We start from the raw sequence: 17,193 nt of genomic DNA, 5'->3' as shown, positions 1-17,193 counted from the left end.
CCAAGGGCCACATTGCCATACTGAACCAATCTCAAGGGCTGCAAAAAAAAAAAGACCTGATCATGCCACTGCACATCAGGGCGGAGGCAGACGGTCACTCCCCTGCCCCAGTCCTCAAATGTTCAAATGTATTCACGTCTGAAAAATGTGAATATATTTGAGTATAGGAAGAAGGGAGCCGGCATCTCCCGGTTTTTGCAGGCCGCAACAAACCATATGTTGTGCAGGCCTGACAAAGTAATGCTGGGCTGTCATTTTCCCCCACTTGAGTAGATCTTGCCATATTCTGGCATCTGATGGTGTCAGTTATTCCAAAAATGAACTCTTCAGATATACCTGTTCATTGGAAGCTATTCCAGGTGACGAATTGAGAGAATACCAAGGAAGTGTAAAAGCTGCCATCAAAGTAAAATGGCGATGCTCTGGGGAATCAAAGGTTTAACACACATTCTGTATTTTTTCACGTGTTTCCTTATTCCTTGCTTCCATATATGTCCTTTGTGGTTTTCTGCCTTTAGTCTGAATCTACAATGTGCACGTTCCAATAAGAACAAGGAAAACCATTGCATGAACTGCTGTGTGCAAACTTTTGAACAGTGCAGAAGTACTAATCTAAAACAGACCAATCCATGTAGATGTCAACAATGGCCATGACTGTATGTATATAAATACAGGACAGAGTAGTACTTATTACTGTGGCAATCCGGTAGGAAGAAAATCTCACCTATCCAAGGAAATAGGTGCCAATTACCATTTTAGTGCCGATCATCAAGATCAAGCACTTTTATCCCTGGTAAAATTGAACAACAGTGCAAATGGATTCTCAGTCACCTGTGTTCGCACACAAGGTTAAAGACATCCCGTTCTGCCAATCTTTTGGGGTCTCAATGGTTGAAAGGCCACAGATCTAGAAGTCATCACCAACCAAGGAGATAATTTCTACCTTATCGGAGAATGCTTCTTTAAGGCCATGTGCACACGTTCAGAATTTTTCGAGTTTTTTTCACGTTTTTTCGCTATAAAAACGCGAAAAAAACGCTTACATATGCCTCCTATTATTTACAGGGTATTCAGCATTTTTTGTGCAAATGTTGCGATTTTTTCCGCGAAAAAATCGCATCGCGGAAAAAAAAGCAACATGTTCATTAAAAATGCGGAATTGCGGGGATTCCGCACACCTAGGAGTGCATTGATCTGCTTACTTCCCGCACGGGGCTGTGCACACCATGCGGGAAGTAAGCAGATTATGTGCGGTTGGTACCCAGGGTGAAGGAGAGGAGACTCTCCTCCACGGACTGGGCACCATATAATTGGTCAAAAAAAAGAATTAAAATAAAAAATAGTCCTATACTCACCCTTTGATGGACCCCGAAGTGTTCCCGCCTCTCCGGTGCATGCTCTCTCTTCGGTTCCTATAGATGGTGTGGTTCAGGACCTGTGATGACGTCACCGCTCATGTGACTCACGCGACCAATCACAAGCCGCGACGTCATCACAGGTCCTGAACCACAACGGCATCTATAGGAACGGACGCCGCTGAGGTGATCGTCTGGGTGAGTATAACCATTTTTTTTTTTTTATTATTATTTTTAAACATTCTATCTTTTACTATTGATGCTGCATAAGCAGCATCTATAGTAACAAGTTGGTCACACTTGTCAAACAGTATGTTTGACAAGTGTGACCAACCTGTCAGTCAGTTTTCCAAGCGATGCTACAGATCGCTTGGAAAACTTTAGCATTCTGCAAGCTAATTACGCTTGCAGAATGCTAAAAAAACGCGAAAAAACGGGAAAAAAACGCAATAAAAAAATGCGGATTTCTTGCAGAAAATTTCCGGTTTTCTTCAGGAAATTTCTGCAAGAAATCCGGACGTGTGCACATACCCTAAAGGAAATCTGTCAGCAGGTTTTTGCTATGTAATCTGAAGACAGAATGCTGTGGGGGTTAAAACACAGATTTCAGGGATTCCTCTCTTATCAAGCTCTATGGTTTTGTTAGCTTGCAATGACTGTTTTATCTCCAGGAGCTTATCATTACTGGACACAGCTTGTGCCTGGCAGTCTGACTCCGCCCCTCCTGTGATAGGCTCCTCACTGTCTATGGACATTGGATATATAGAGCCTTGTGGGGGTGGGGGTGGGGGCAGCTTCCTTAGCTCTGCTGTATTGCTAAATTTAAAAACTCTGTCTCAGAATGGCTGCACCCAGCAATCTAAGTGATACATTGCTGGATTCAGGGTCTCTTTGTCTACATCAGGCTGCTCTCAGATGTGGTAGCAAATACCTGCTTATTCCCTTTAACAATTTCTTCCAGTGTACAACTAGTGTCATAAAGAAGAATGTAATTTACCTGATTGAGGTATCGTCGATAATCTTGTCGTAATTCTTCCTTTAGTTTGTGCTTTTTTCTTTCATAATCCTCTCCCAGAGGTAAACTCAGTCCATAGCCTGTATCTGAAAGTTTTGGAATAACTTTAGTGTAAAGCTACAAGCAAGAAAACAAATACCTAAATTCCTGCCAAATAGCAATAATGCATTAATTAGGTAATGCTGTAATTAAAAGTGGAAATATGAGCTTGGCATCACTGTCCCAAAGAGCTGTAACCTGAATACACCAAGCTTACAGCAATGATCAGACGGGAGAGTGCACAGACTTTCCCATCATACCTGGTATTTGCTTCTGTGCCGCTTCTTTTTGAGACTGCCTGTTGGGTGGAATGTTTTCCTTGGCATAAGTCCTTGGCTGATCAGCTACTTGAAAATTCTCAAATCTTTTGCTCTGAAAAATACACATACTGCACATATATTCTTGTTGGATGTCAAGAATCAAAGTAGCTACATAAAGCAATGTGCAAAAGGGAAAGCAGTACATAATCGGTTATTCCAGTCTCCAAGATCCTATCCCAATATGTAGGAGGTGTAATAATATTAGCAAATAACTCCAATTAGAAATGCAGTATAGTTCTTCTGATTTGCTAGGTCTCCTTTCCTCATAAGCACGAATTGCAGGACCTTAGGTATCCGTGGTTACAACCATAAGCAACTGGCTATCTCTTTATCAGTGGTCGTAACCATGGATAGCTAAAGTCCTGCAATGCCTGCACATGAGGAAAGAAACATAGTAAATCTGAAAAACTATACTACATTTCTAATTGGAGGTATTTGCTAATATTATTATTATTATTACACCTACTAAATATTTGGATAGGATCTTGGAGATGGGAATACTCCTTTAAAGGTAAGGTACCGCGTTTGTGGATCATTAATAAATCACTGTAATGTAGCATAACATGCTGCTATAACCAAGTTTTAAATGCATGTGAAACAGATTTCGTGTGTTATATGTGTTTAAAGAAGGAACTGGGGGCTGACATCTTGGTTTCACAGCAGTTCACGACACTATCAGTGTCATTTTACAGCACCCCATGGACATAGGAGATAATAGACCAGCGCTGACCCTATCTTTGGAGAGGTGTTAGCAGTGAGCTGGGCACGCCTCTGTGGGCTGCACAACTCACTGCTGTAGGTGTGACTAGCCGCCATTTTATTATAGCCCAGTGCTCTCTGCCCAGCTCCACTTACTCTCTATCACAGGAGCTCCATGCATTATTCACAGCCAGCAGAGAGAGGTGACACCTGACACCTCTCTCTGCCATACAGTGTATCTCTCCCCTCCCTCCACATTGCCTGGCGATTCACTGCAGACCTGGAGCTCCTTCTTATCTTACTGAGGGATGAGTCACAGACAGCTCTGCACAGACAATGCTGCTCCATACACACCACATAAACTAACTGTGCTTCTGACGCAGTAACTGCTGGTGATAGCAGATCACAGGGCAGTCACACACAAAATGGCTCTGCCCTGTGATGCTGCTCTTCATTCTGCCCCAGGGATATTAGACCACCCAAAAGGGGAGGGAAATGTTGATGTCAGCAGTTACTGCCCCAATTTTCCAGCTAACAGTAAAGCTGGCAAGTCTCACTATAGCTGCTTGAGGTCTAAAACGGAAAATGCTCCCCCTAGTGGTCAATATATATATTTGTAAGAAAATATATAATATTTTTCATATAGAATTGTTTGCAAACAGTGCAAACATTGCCTTAGTACATTTTATTTACTATTTTAAGCTTAATTTCACAAAAAAACAAACTACAAGAAAACTGGTGGCACCTTCCGTTTAATGGAATATTTGTCTAAACTAGATATCCTACCAGATATCCTGACGTAAGTGCTGCAGCCAAACAACAGAGACCACGGAAGCAGTGAAGAGCGGAGACTGAATCCGGGGAGAATAAATTATACTGAAAAGGGGGACAACCCCTATAAATTTGTGTATAGTGCCTGGTGCAAAATATTAACCTTTCCATGTTGATAAATTGACAGAGCAAGCTATGTGTAGGCAATAAGCAAGCATGGAATACTGGGAGATTTTAGCCCTGAAACTTAAAATATTGTAAGGGTATGTGCACACGCTGCGGAAAACGCTGCAGATCCGCAGCAGTTTCCCATGAGTTTACAGTTCAATGTAAACCTATGGGAAACAAAAAACGCTGTGCACATGCTGCAGAAAAAAACATCCGGAAACGCAGCGGTTTACATTCTGCAGCATGTCACTTCTTTCTGCGGATTCCGCAGCGGCTTTACTCCTGCTCCAATAGAAATCCGCAGTTGTAAAACCGCAGTGAAATCCGCAGAAAAACTGTGGTAAATCCGTGATAAATCTGCAACGGTTTTGCACTGCGGATTTATCAAATCCGCTGCGGAAAAATCCGCAGTGGACCAGAATAGGTGTGCACATAGCCTAAATGTGACACTGAAATATAATGCAGGCTGGAAATTGTGATCCGTACAACTAGGGTAACTGCTTTATTATGGGGTATGCACATTAACATTGACCCTTCCACCAGTCCAGTGTTAAAACTTCCTATCCCTCATACACACATATTGTAGTTTGAGGAAAATATATATACAGCTCTGGCAAAAATTAAGAGACCACTGCAAAATTTTCAGTTTGTCTGATTTATCTCTTTATAGGTACCGTATATACTTGAGTATAAGCCGACCCGAGTATAAGCCGAGACCCCTAATTTTGCAACAAAAAACTGGGAAAACTTAATGACTCGAGTATAAGCCTAGGGTGGAAAATGCAGCAGCTACCGGTAAATGTCAAAAATAAAAATAGATACCAATAAAAGTAAAATTAATTGAGACATCAGTAGGTTAAGTGTTTTTGAATATCCATATTGAATCAGGAGCCCCATATAATGCTCCATACAGTTCATGATGGGCCCCATAAGATGCTCCATACAAAATACGCCCCATATAATGCTCCATAAAAATTATGATGGGCCCCATAAGATGCTCCATATTAAAATATGCCCCATATAATGCTGCACAAATGTTGATTATGGCCCCATAAGATGCTCCATAGACTATTATGTCCCATATAATGCTGCACAAATGCTGATTATGGCCCCATAAGATGCTCCATACAGATATTTGGCCCATATAATGCTGCACAAATGCTGATTATGGCCCCATAAGATGCTCCATATAATAATGTGCCACATATAATGCTCCATGCAGTTCATTATGGCCCCATAAGATGCTCTATACAGTTGTGGCCAAAAGTATTGACACCCCTGCAATTCTGTCAGATAATACTCAGTTTCTTCCTGAAAATGATTGCATACACAAATTCTTTGTTATTATCTTCATTTAATTTGTCTTAACTGAAAAAAACACAAAAAGAATTGTCCTAAAGCCAAATTGGATTTAATTCCACACCAAACATAAAAAAGGGGGTGGACAAAAGTATTGGCACTGTTCAAAAAATCATGTGATGCTTCTCTAATTTGTGTAATTAACAGCACCTGTTAAGGTACCGTCACATTAAGCGACGCTGCAGTGATAGCGACAGCGATGCCGATCGCTGCAGCGTCGCTGTTTGGTCGCTGGAGAGCTGTCACACAGACCGCTCTCCAGCGACCAACGATGCCGAGGTCCCCGGGTAACCAGGGTAAGCATCGGGTTGCTAAGCGCAGGGCCGCGCTTAGTAACCCGATGTTTACCCTGGTTACCAGCGTAAAAGTTAAAAAAACAAACAGTACATGCTCACCTGCGCGTCCCCCAGCCTCTGCTTCCTGACACTGACTGAGCTCCGGCCCTAACAGCACAGCGGTGACGTCACCGCGGTGCTTTCACTTTCAGTTTAGGGCCGGCGCTCAGTCAGTGTCAGGAAGCAGAGGCTGGGGGACGCGCTGGTGAGTATGTGCTGTTTGTTTTTTTAACTTTTACGCTGGTAACCAGGGTAAACATCGGGTTACTAAGCGCGGCCCTGCGCTTAGTAACCCGATGTTTACCCTGGTTACCAGTGTAAAATATCGCTGGTATCCTTGCTTTTGCTGTCAAACACAACGATACACGGCGACCTAGCGACCAAATAATGTGCAGACCTTCTAGCAGCGACCAGCAATTTCACAGCGGGATCCAGATCGCTGCTGCGTGTCAAATACAGCGATATCGCTATCCAGGTCGCTGCAACGTCACGGATCGCTGGCGATATCGCCTAGTGTGACGGTACCTTAACTGACATGTGGCACCTAACAGGTGTTGGCAATAACTAAATCACACTTGCAGCCAGTTGACATGGATTAAAGTTGACTCAACCTCTGTCCTGTGTCCTTGTGTGTACCACATTGAGCATGGAGAAAAGAAAGAAGACCAAAGAACTGTCTGAGGACTTGAGAAACCAAATTGTGAGGAAGCATGAGCAATCTCAAGGCTACAAGTCCATCTCGAAAGACCTGAATGTTCCTGTGTCTACCGTGCGCAGTGTCATCAAGAAGTGTAAAGCCCATGGCACTGTGGCTAACCTCCCTAGATGTGGACGGAAAAGAAAAATTGACAAGAGATTTCAACGCAAGATTGTGCGGATGTTGGATAAAGAACCTCGACTAACATCCAAACAAGTTCAAGCTGCCCTGCAGTCCGAGGGTACAACAGTGTCAACCCGTACTATCCGTCAGCGTCTGAATGAAAAGGGACTGTATGGTAGGAGACCCAGGAAGACCCCACTTCTTACCCGAGACATAAAAAAGCCAGGCTGGAGTTTGCCAAAACTTACCTGAAAAAGCCTAAAACGTTTTGGAAGAATGTTCTCTGGTCAGATGAGACAAAAGTAGAGCTTTTTGGGCAAAGGCATCAACATAGAGTTTACAGGAGAAAAAAAGAGATGCATTCAAAGAAAAGAACACGGTCTCTACAGTCAACCATGGCGGAGGTTCCCTGATGTTTTGGGGTTGCTTTGCTGCCTCTGGCACTGGACTGCTTAACCGTGTGCATAGCATTATGAAGTCTGAAGACTACCAACAAATTTTGCAGCATAATGTAGGGATCAGTGTGAGAAAGCTGGGTCTCCCTCAGACGTCATAGGTCTTCCAGCAGGACAATGACCCAAAACACACTTCAAAAAGCACTAGAAAATGGTTTGAGAGAAAGCACTGGAGACTTCTAAGGTGGCCAGCAATGAGTCCAGACACCTGAATCCCATAGAACACCTGTGGAGAGATCTAAAAATGGCAGTTTGGAGAAGGCACCCTTCAAATATCAGGGACCTGGAGTAGTTTGCCAAAGAAGAATGGTCTAAAATTCCAGCAGAGCATTGTAAGAAACTCATTGATGGTTGCCGGAAGCGGTTGGTCGCAGTTATTTTGGCTAAAGGTTGTGCAACAAAGTATTAGGCTGAGGGTGCCAATACTTTTGTCTGGCCCATTTTTGGAGTTTTGTGTTAAATGATCAATGTTTTGCTTCATTCTCTTTTGTGTTTTTTCATTTAAGACAAATTAAATGAAGATAATAATACCAAAGAATTTGTGATTGCAATCATTTTCAGGAAGAAACTGAGTATTATCTGACAGAATTGCAGGGGTGTCAATACTTTTGGCCACAACTGAATAACAATGTGCCGCATGTAATGCTCCATACAGTTCAATATAGCCCCATAAGATGCTCCATATAACAATGTGCCACATATAATGCTCCATGCAGTTCATTATGGCCCCATAAGATGCTCCATATAACAATGTGCCACATGTAACGCTCCATACAGTTCACTATGGCCCCATAGATGCTCCATATAACAATGTTCCACATGTAACGCTCCATACAGTTCATTATGGCCCCATAAGATGCTCCATATAACAATGTGCCACATGTAACGCTCCATACAGTTCATTATGGCCCCATAAGATGCTCCATATAACAATGTGCCACATGTAACGCTCCATACAGTTCATTATGGCCCCATAGATGCTCCATATAACAATGTGCCACATGTAACGCTCCATACAGTTCATTATGGCCCCATAAGATGCTCCATATAACAATGTGCCACATGTAATGATGCTGCTGCAAAAAAAATGACATACTCACCTCTCGCTGCCCCTCAGCGTCCCGTCTCTCCGCACGGACTGTTCAGGCAGAGGGCGGCACGCACACTAATACCTCATCACGCCCTCTGCCTGAACAGTCACTGCAGAGGACGTGGAAGACGGAGCGGCGGTGAAACGGGGAAAGGTGAATATGAAATACTCACCTGCTCCCGGCGCGGTCCCTGGCAGCTTCTCCCGGACAGACATTCTCCAGGAGCCGGCAGCTTCTTCCTCTGTTCAGCGGTCACATAGTACCTCTCATTACAGTAATGAATATGCAGCTCCACCCCTATGGGAGTGGAGTCCATATTCATTACTTTAAAGGGACACTGTCACCTGAATTTGGAGGGAACAATCTTTAGCCATAGGGGCGGGGTTTTCGGGTGTTTGATTCACCCTTTCCTTACCCGCTGGCTGCATGCTGGCTGCAATATGGGATTGAAGTTCATTCTCTGTCCTCCATAGTACACGCCTGCGTAAGGCAAGATTGCCTTGTGCAGGCATGCACTACGGAGGACAGAGAATGAACTTCAATCCAATATTGCAGCCAGCATGCAGCCAGCGGGTAAGGAAAGGGTGAATCAAACACCTGAAAACCCCGCCCCTATGGCTAAAGATTGTTCCCTCCAAATTCAGGTGACAGTGTCCCTTTAATGAGTGGTATCACGTGACCGCTGAACAGGGGAAGAAGCCGCCGGAGACCACTGGACATACTCACCTGCTCCTGGCGCGGTCCCTGTATGTGACAGTCGTCACTACCCCTCACCCGCCGACCCCCCCCACCCCCATGACTCGAGTATAAGCCGAGGAGCACTTTCAGCCCAAAAACATGGGCTGAAAATCTCGGCTTATACTCGAGTATATACGGTATATTTTTGAGTAAAATGTAAATTGTTATTTTATTCTATAAACTACTGACAACATGTCTCCGAAGTTCCAAGCAATACATTTTGTATTTATTTTCTGAAAATGAGAAATGGTCAAAATAACAAAAAAATGCATTGCTTGCAGACCTCAAATAATGCAAAAAAAAGAAAAAAAACAAGTTCATAATCATTTAGAAACAACAATACTAATGTTTTAACTCAGGAGGAGTTCAGAAATCAATATTTTGTGGAATAACCATGATTTTTAACCCCTTCATGACCCAGCCTATTTTAGCCTTAATGACCTGGCCGTTTTTTGCAATTCTGACCAGTGTCCCTTTATGAGGTAATAACTCAGGAATGCTTCAACGGATCCTAGCGATTCTGAGAATGTTTTTCGTGATATATTGGGCTTCATGTTAGAGGTAAATTTAGGTCGATAATTTCTGAGTTTATTTGTGAAAAAAAACGGAAATTTGGCGAAAATTTTGAAAATTTCGCAATTTTCACATTTTGAATTTTTATTCTGTTAAACGAGAGAGTTATGTGACACAAAACAGTTAATAAATAACATTACCCACATGTCTACTTTACATCAGCACAATTTTGGAAACACATTTTTTTTTTTGCTAGGAAGTTATAAGGGTTAAAATTTGACCAGTGATTTCTCATTTTTACAACAAAATTTACAAAACCATTTTTTTTAGGGACCACCTCACATTTGAAGTCATTTTGAGGGTTCTATATGGCTGAAAATACCCAAAAGTGACACCATTCTAAAAACTGCACCCCTCAAGGTGCTCAAAACCACATTCAAGAAGTTTATTAACCCTTCAGGTGTTTCACAACAGCAGAAGCAACATGGAAGTAAAAAATGAACATTTAACTTTTTAGTCACAAAAATGATCTTTTAGCAACAATTTTTTTATTTTCCCAAGGGTAAAAGGAGAAACTGGACCACGAACGTTGTTGTCCAATTTCTCCTGAGTACGCTGATACCTCATATGTGGGGGTAAACCACTGTTTGGGCGCACGGCAGGGCTCGGAAGGGAAGGAGCGCCATTTGACTTTTTGAATGAAAAATTGGCTCCAATCTTTAGCGGACACCATGTCGCGTTTGGAGAGCCCCCGTGTGCCTAAACATTGGAGCTCCCCCACAAGTGACCCCATTTTGGAAACTAGACCCCCCAAGGATCTTATCTAGAAGTATAGTGAGCACTTTAAACCCCCAGGTGCTTCACAAATTGATCCGTAAAAATGAAAAAGTACTTTTTTTTCACAAAAAAATTATTTTAGCCTCAATTTTTTCATTTTCACATGGGCAACAGGATAAAATGGATCCTAAAATTTGTTGGACAATTTCTCCTGAGTACACCGATACCTCACATGTGGGGGTAAACCACTGTTTGGGCACATGGTAAGGCTCGGAAGGGAAGGAGCGCCATTTGACTTTTTGAATGAAAAATTATCTCCATCGCTAGCGGACACCATGTCACGTTTGGAGAGCCCCTGTGTGCCTAAACATTGGAGCTCCCCCACAAGTGACCCCATTTTGGAAACTAGACCCCCCAAGGATCTTATCTAGAAGTATAGTGAGCACTTTAAACCCCCAGGTGCTTCACAAATTGATCCGTAAAAATGAAAAAGTACTTTTTTTTCACAAAAAAATTATTTTAGCCTCAATTTTTTCATTTTCACATGGGCAACAGGATAAAATGGATCCTAAAATTTGTTGGACAATTTCTCCTGAGTACACCGATACCTCACATGTGGGGGTAAACCACTGTTTGGGCACATGGTAAGGCTCGGAAGGGAAGGAGCGCCATTTGACTTTTTGAATGAAAAATTATCTCCATCGCTAGCGGACACCATGTCACGTTTGGAGAGCCCCTGTGTGCCTAAACATTGGAGCTCCCCCACAAGTGACCCCATTTTGGAAACTAGACCCCCCAAGGAACTTATATAGAAGCATAGTGAGCACTTTAAACCCTCAGGTGCTTCACAAATTGATCCGTAAAAATGAAAAAGTACCTTTTTTTTTTTTCACACAAAATTTCCTTTAGCCTCAATTTTTTCATTTTCACATGGACAACAGGATAAAATGGATCCTAAAATTTGTTGGGCAATTTCTCCTGAGTACGCCGATACCTCATATGTGGGGGTAAACCACTGTTTGGGTGCACGGCAAGGCTCGGAAGGGGAGGCGCGCCATTTGACTTTTTGAATGGAAAATTAGCTCCAATCGTTAGCGGACACCATGTCGCGTTTGGAGAGCCCCTGTGTGCCTAAACATTGGAGCTCCCCTACAAGTGACCCCATTTTGGAAACTAGACCCCCCCAAGGAACTTATCTAGATGCATAGTGAGCACTTTAAACCCCCAGGTGCTTCACAGAAGTTTTTAACGCAGAGCCGTGTAAATAAAAAAATAATTTTTCTTTCCTCAAAAATGATTTTTGGCCCGGAATTTTTTATTTTCCCAAGGGTAATAGGAGAAATTGGACCCCAAATGTTGTTGTCCAGTTTGTCCTGAGTACGATGATACCCCATATGTGGGGGTAAACCACTGTTTGGGCACACGGCAGGGCTCGGAAGGGAAGGCACGCCATTTGGCTTTTTGAATGGAAAGTTAGCTCCAATCATTAGCGGACACCATGTCGCGTTTGGAGAGCCCCTGTGTGCCTAAACATTGGAGCTCCCCCACAAGTGACCCCATTTTGGAAACTAGACCTCCCAAGGAACTAATCTAGATGTGTGGTGAGCACTTTGAACCCCCAAGTGCTTCACAGAAGTTTATAACGCAGAGCCATGAAAATAAAAAATAATTTTTCTTTTCTCAAAAATGATTTTTTAGCCCACAATTTTTTATTTTCCCAAGGGTAACAGGAGAAATTGGACCCCAAAAGTTGTTGTCCAGTTTCTCCTGAGTACGCTGATACCCCATATGTGGGGGTAAACCACTGTTTTGGCACACGTCGGGGTTCGGAAGGGAAGTAGTGACGTTTTGAAATGCAGACTTTGATGGAATGCTCTGCGGGCGTCAGGTTGCATTTGCAGAGCCCCTGATGTGCCTAAACAGTAGAAACTCCCCACAAGTGACCCCATTTTGGAAACTAGACCCCCAAGGGAACTTACCTAGATGTGTGGTGAGCACTTTGAACCCCCAAGTGCTTCACAGAAGTTTACAACGCAGAGCCGTGAAAATAAAAAATCATTTTTCTTTCCTCAAAAAAGATGTTTTAGCAAGCAATTTTTTATTTTCACAAGAATAACAGGAGAAATTGGACCCCAATATTTGTTGCCCAGTTTGTCCTGAGTAGGCTGATACCCCATATGTGGGGGGGAACCACTGTTTTGGCACACGTCAGGGCTCGGAAGGGAAGTAGTGACATTTGAAATGCAGACTTTGATGGAATGGTCTGCGGGCGTCACGTTGCATTTGCAGAGCCCCTGATGTGCCTAAACAGTAGAAACTCCCCACAAGTGACCCCATTTTGGAAACTAGACCCCCCAAGGAACTTATCTAGATGTGTGGTGAGCACTTTCAACCCCCAAGTGCTTCACAGAAGTTTATAACGCAGAGCCGTGAAAATAAAAAATAATTGTTCTTTCCTCAAAAATTATGTTTTAGCAAGTAATTTTTTATTTTTGCAAGGGTAACAGGGGAAATTGGACCCCAACAGTTGTTCCCCAGTTTGTCCTGAGTACGCTGGTACCCCATATGTGGGGGTAAACCACTGTTTGGGCACACGATGGGGCTTGGAAGGGAGGGAGCACAATTTGACTTTTTGAACGCAAGATTGGCTGGAATCAATGGTGGTGCCATGTTGCGTTTGGAGACCCCATGATGTGCCCAAACAGTGGAAACCCCTCAATTCTAACTTCAACACTAACCCCAACACACCCCTAATCCTAATCCCAACTGTAGCCATAACCCTAATCACAACCCTAACCCCAACACACCCCTAACCACAACCCTAACCCCAACACACCCGTTACCCTAATCCCAACCCTAACCCTAACCCTAACCCCAACCCTAACCACAACTGTAACCCCAACACACTCCTAACCCTATCCGTAACCCTAACCACAAGCCTAATCTTAACCCTATTTCCAACCCTAGCCCTAATTCCAACCCTAACCCTAAGGCTATGTGCCCACGTTGCGGATTCGTGTGAGATTTTTCCGCACGATTTTTGAAAAATCTGCAGGTAAAAGGCACTGCGTTTTACCTGCAGATTTACAGCGGATTTCCAGTGTTTTTTTGTGCGGATTTCACCTGCGGATTCCTATTGAGGAACAGGTGTAAAACGCTGCGGAATCCGCACAAAGAATTGACATGCTGCGGAAAATACAACGCAGAGTTTCCGCACGGAATTTTCCGCACCATGGGCACAGCGGATTTGGTTTTCCATAGGTGTACATGGTACTGTAAACCTGATGGAAAACTGCTACGAATTCGCAGCGGCCAATCCGCTGCGGATCCGCGGCCAATCCGCTGCGGATCCGCAGCCAAATCCGCACTGTGTGCCCATGCTCTAACCCTACCCCTAGTTCTAACCCTAACCCTAGTGGAAAAAGAAAAAAAATATATTTTCTTTTTTTTATTATTGTCCCTACCTATGGAGGTGATAAAGGGGGGGGGGGGGGGGGGGGTGTCATTTACTATTTTTTTTATTTTGATCACTGTGATATAACCTATCTCAGTGATCAAAATATACCTGGAACGAATCTTTCGGCCGGCAGATTCGGCGGGCGCACTGCGCATGCGCCCGCCATTTTGGAAGATGGCGGCGCCCATGGAGAAGACGGATGGACACCGGGAGCCTTGGTAAGTATAAGGGGGTGGAGATCGGGGCACGGGGGGGGGGGGGGGGAGGGGGCGTCGGAGCACGGGGGGGTGGCATAGGAGCACGGGGGGAGCGGACAGGAGGACGGGGGAGCGGAGCACAAAAGACGGAGGGGAGCGGACCACAGATCGGTGGCTTGGGGGGCGATCGGTGGGGTGGGGTGGGGGGTCACATCAGTGTTTCCAGCCATGGCCGATGATATTGCAGCATCGGCCATGGCTGGAATGTAATATTTCACCAGTTTTTTAGGTGAAATATTACAAATCGCTCTGATTGGCAGTTTCACTTTCAACAGCCAATCAGAGCGATCGTAGCCACGGGGGGGGGCCTGAAGTACCACTCCCCCTGTCCCTGCAGATCGGGTGAAATTGGAGTTAACCCTTTCACCCGCTCTGCAGGGACGCGATCATTCCACGACGCCACATAGGCGTCACAGGTCGGATTGGCACAGGTTTTCATGACGCCTACGTGGCGTCATGGGTCGGGAAGGGGTTAATCACAGCTTTCATGCTTTCCACCAGTCTTTCACACTCCTTTTGGGTGACCCTCTGCCACTCCTGGTACAAAAATGTAAGCAATTCTTCTTTGTTTGATGGCTTGTGACTATCCATCTTCCACTTGATTACATTCCAGAGGTTTTCAATGGGGTTCTGGTCTGGAGATTGGGCTGCACATGACAGGGATTTGATGTGATGGTCCTTCATCCACACCTTGATTGACCTAGCTGTGTGGCATGGCGCATTGTCCTGCTGGAAAAACCAGTCCTCAGAGTTGGGGAACATTGCTTGAGCAGAAGGAATCAACAGTTCTTCCAGGATAACCTTGTATGCGGCTTGATTCATACGTCTCCGTCTAACCATTAGACCAAAAGGTGTTGGGCAAAGCTGAAAATTAGACTCATCAGAGAAGATTGCCTTACTCCAGTCCTCTATGGTCCAATCTTTATGGTCTTTGGCAAACTTCAGCCTGGCTCTCCTTTGCTTCTCATTGATTAAAGGCTTTTTTCTAGCTTTACATGACTTGAGCCCTGCCTCTACGAGCCTGTTACAAACTGTTCTTGCCCTGCACTTCACCCCAGCTGCCATTCCTTTTGTAGGTCACTTGATGTCATCCTGCGGTTCCTGAGTGTAATTCTAATAAGATGGTGGTCATACCAGTCAGTGGAGAGTCGTTTTTGCCCTCTGCCGGTCTGTAGCTTCGTTGTCCCCAATGTCTGCTGCTTGACCTGGTTGTAATGGACTGCCATATTAGAAGTTTTAAGGATGGAGGCAACATGACGCTCACTGTGTCCCTCTGCTAGTAAAGCCAGAATTGAACCCTTCTTTTCCTCACTCAAGACTTTTCTTTTCAACTCATTTGGCATGGTTAAAAGTTATTTTTTCATTCCTATTACTTTTGAGATATTACTAGCACTTGTTTTGCCATCCTGCTTGTCCTATTGCAAGAGGATTGTGAACACCACAGCAGTGTTTTTTATACTTTCCGTCCTTAAATAAGATTTGGTTCAGGTGATCACCTAATCAGAAGCACATTAAGTAGAATGAGGTGTCCTCTGGTCGGAATTCAACAGACACTGGAATGGAATGGCTGTCAGACATGTAGAGAAGCTGATTTTTATAAAACTGTGCAGTGGTCTCTTAATTTTTGCCAGAACTGTATATGTATGTATGTATGTATGTATGTATGTATGTATGTATATATATATATATATATATATATATATATATATATATATATATATATATAGTATTTTTTTTTATTATATGTTTTTCTTTTGTAACAGTTTTATAACAATAGCCCCATCCCTAATCTTAACCTAAGGCTTAATACTTGCCTCAGGCCTAACTTTAACCCCTTCATGACCTTGGGATTTTCCATTTTTCGTGTTCGTTTTTCACTCCCCTCCTTCCCAGAGCCATAACTTTTTTATTTTTCCGTCAATATGGCCATGTGAGGGCTTATTTTTTGCGGGACGAGTTGTACTTTTGAACAACATCATTGGTTTTACCATGACGTGTACTAGAAAATGGGAAAAAAATTCCAATCGCGGTGAAATTGCAAAAAAGTGCAATCCCATGCGTGTTTTTTGTTTGGCTTTTTTGCTAGGTTCACTAAATGCTAAAACTGACCTGTCATTATGATTCTCCAGGTCAGTACGAGTTCATAGACACCAAACATATCTAGGTTATTTTTTATTTAAGTGGTGAAAAAAAAAATTCCAAACTTTGCTACAAAAAAAAAATGCGCCATTTTCCCATACCCGTAGCGTCTCAATTTTTCGTGACCTGGGGTCGGGTGAGGGCTTATTTTTTGCGTGCCGAGCTAACGTTTTTAGTGATACCATATTGGTGCAGATACGTCCTTTTGATCGCCCGTTATTGCATTTTAATGCAATGTTGCAGCGACATAAAAGTAATTTTGGCGTTTCTAATTTTTTTCTCGCTACGCCGTTTAGCGATCAAGTTAATCCTTTTTTTTGGTCTCAAGGACCTCTATGGTTACTATCCTGACTCATCGCTGACCCCCGATCATGTGACGGGGGTCGGCGATGAGCGCATTTCTGGCCGCGTGGCCGGAAGCGGTAGTTAAATGCCACTGTCAGCGTTTGACAGCGGCATTTAACTAGTTAATAGCGGCGGGTGGATCGCGATTCCACTCGCCGCTATTGCGCGCACATGTCAGCTGTTCAAAACAGCTGACATGTCGCGGCTTTGATGTGGGCTCACCGCCGGAGCCCACATCAAAGCAGGGGATCTGACCTCGGACGTACTATCCCGTCCGAGGTCAGAAAGAGGTTAAAGCAATCTATTGCCCCAGAAAAAAGAATAAAAATATAGAATCAGCTCTTAGTACAGAGCTTATGCCATGGGTTTACGGTGACAGAGCGGGGCCAGAAGACAGCAATGTTTGAATTCTCCTACTCCTGCACTGATTAGAAGCAATTCTCCATCATATTAAACAGTGCAGGTTTCTGCAAGCAGTGCAAGGTTTAATTTGCTCAGTTGAGAGTCTCTGAAGCTTTCCTGCTTTGATGATCTCAGATG

The 17,193-nt window shown here is 43.7% G+C and overlaps 1 protein-coding gene across 8 annotated transcripts in view; it reads right to left on the bottom strand.

Annotated features, from left to right (window-relative positions):
• The window catches only part of CSPP1 (centrosome and spindle pole associated protein 1), a 109,919-nt gene that overhangs the window by 82,269 nt on the left and 10,457 nt on the right, over window positions 1–17,193 (bottom strand). For all 8 annotated transcript variants that reach the window (XM_077270610.1, XM_077270611.1, XM_077270618.1 and 5 more), the window contains exons 4-5: window positions 2,670–2,781; window positions 2,353–2,456 (exon numbers count right to left, since the gene is read on the bottom strand). In XM_077270610.1, coding sequence (XP_077126725.1) covers window positions 2,353–2,456; window positions 2,670–2,781 — 216 coding nt within the window. The remainder of the gene's footprint in view (window positions 1–2,352; window positions 2,457–2,669; window positions 2,782–17,193) is intronic.

Source organism: Ranitomeya variabilis, chromosome 6 (genome assembly GCF_051348905.1).
Source record: "Ranitomeya variabilis isolate aRanVar5 chromosome 6, aRanVar5.hap1, whole genome shotgun sequence".
NCBI lineage: Eukaryota > Metazoa > Chordata > Amphibia > Anura > Dendrobatidae > Ranitomeya > Ranitomeya variabilis.
This window is presented reverse-complemented; position numbering and strand designations above follow the sequence as displayed.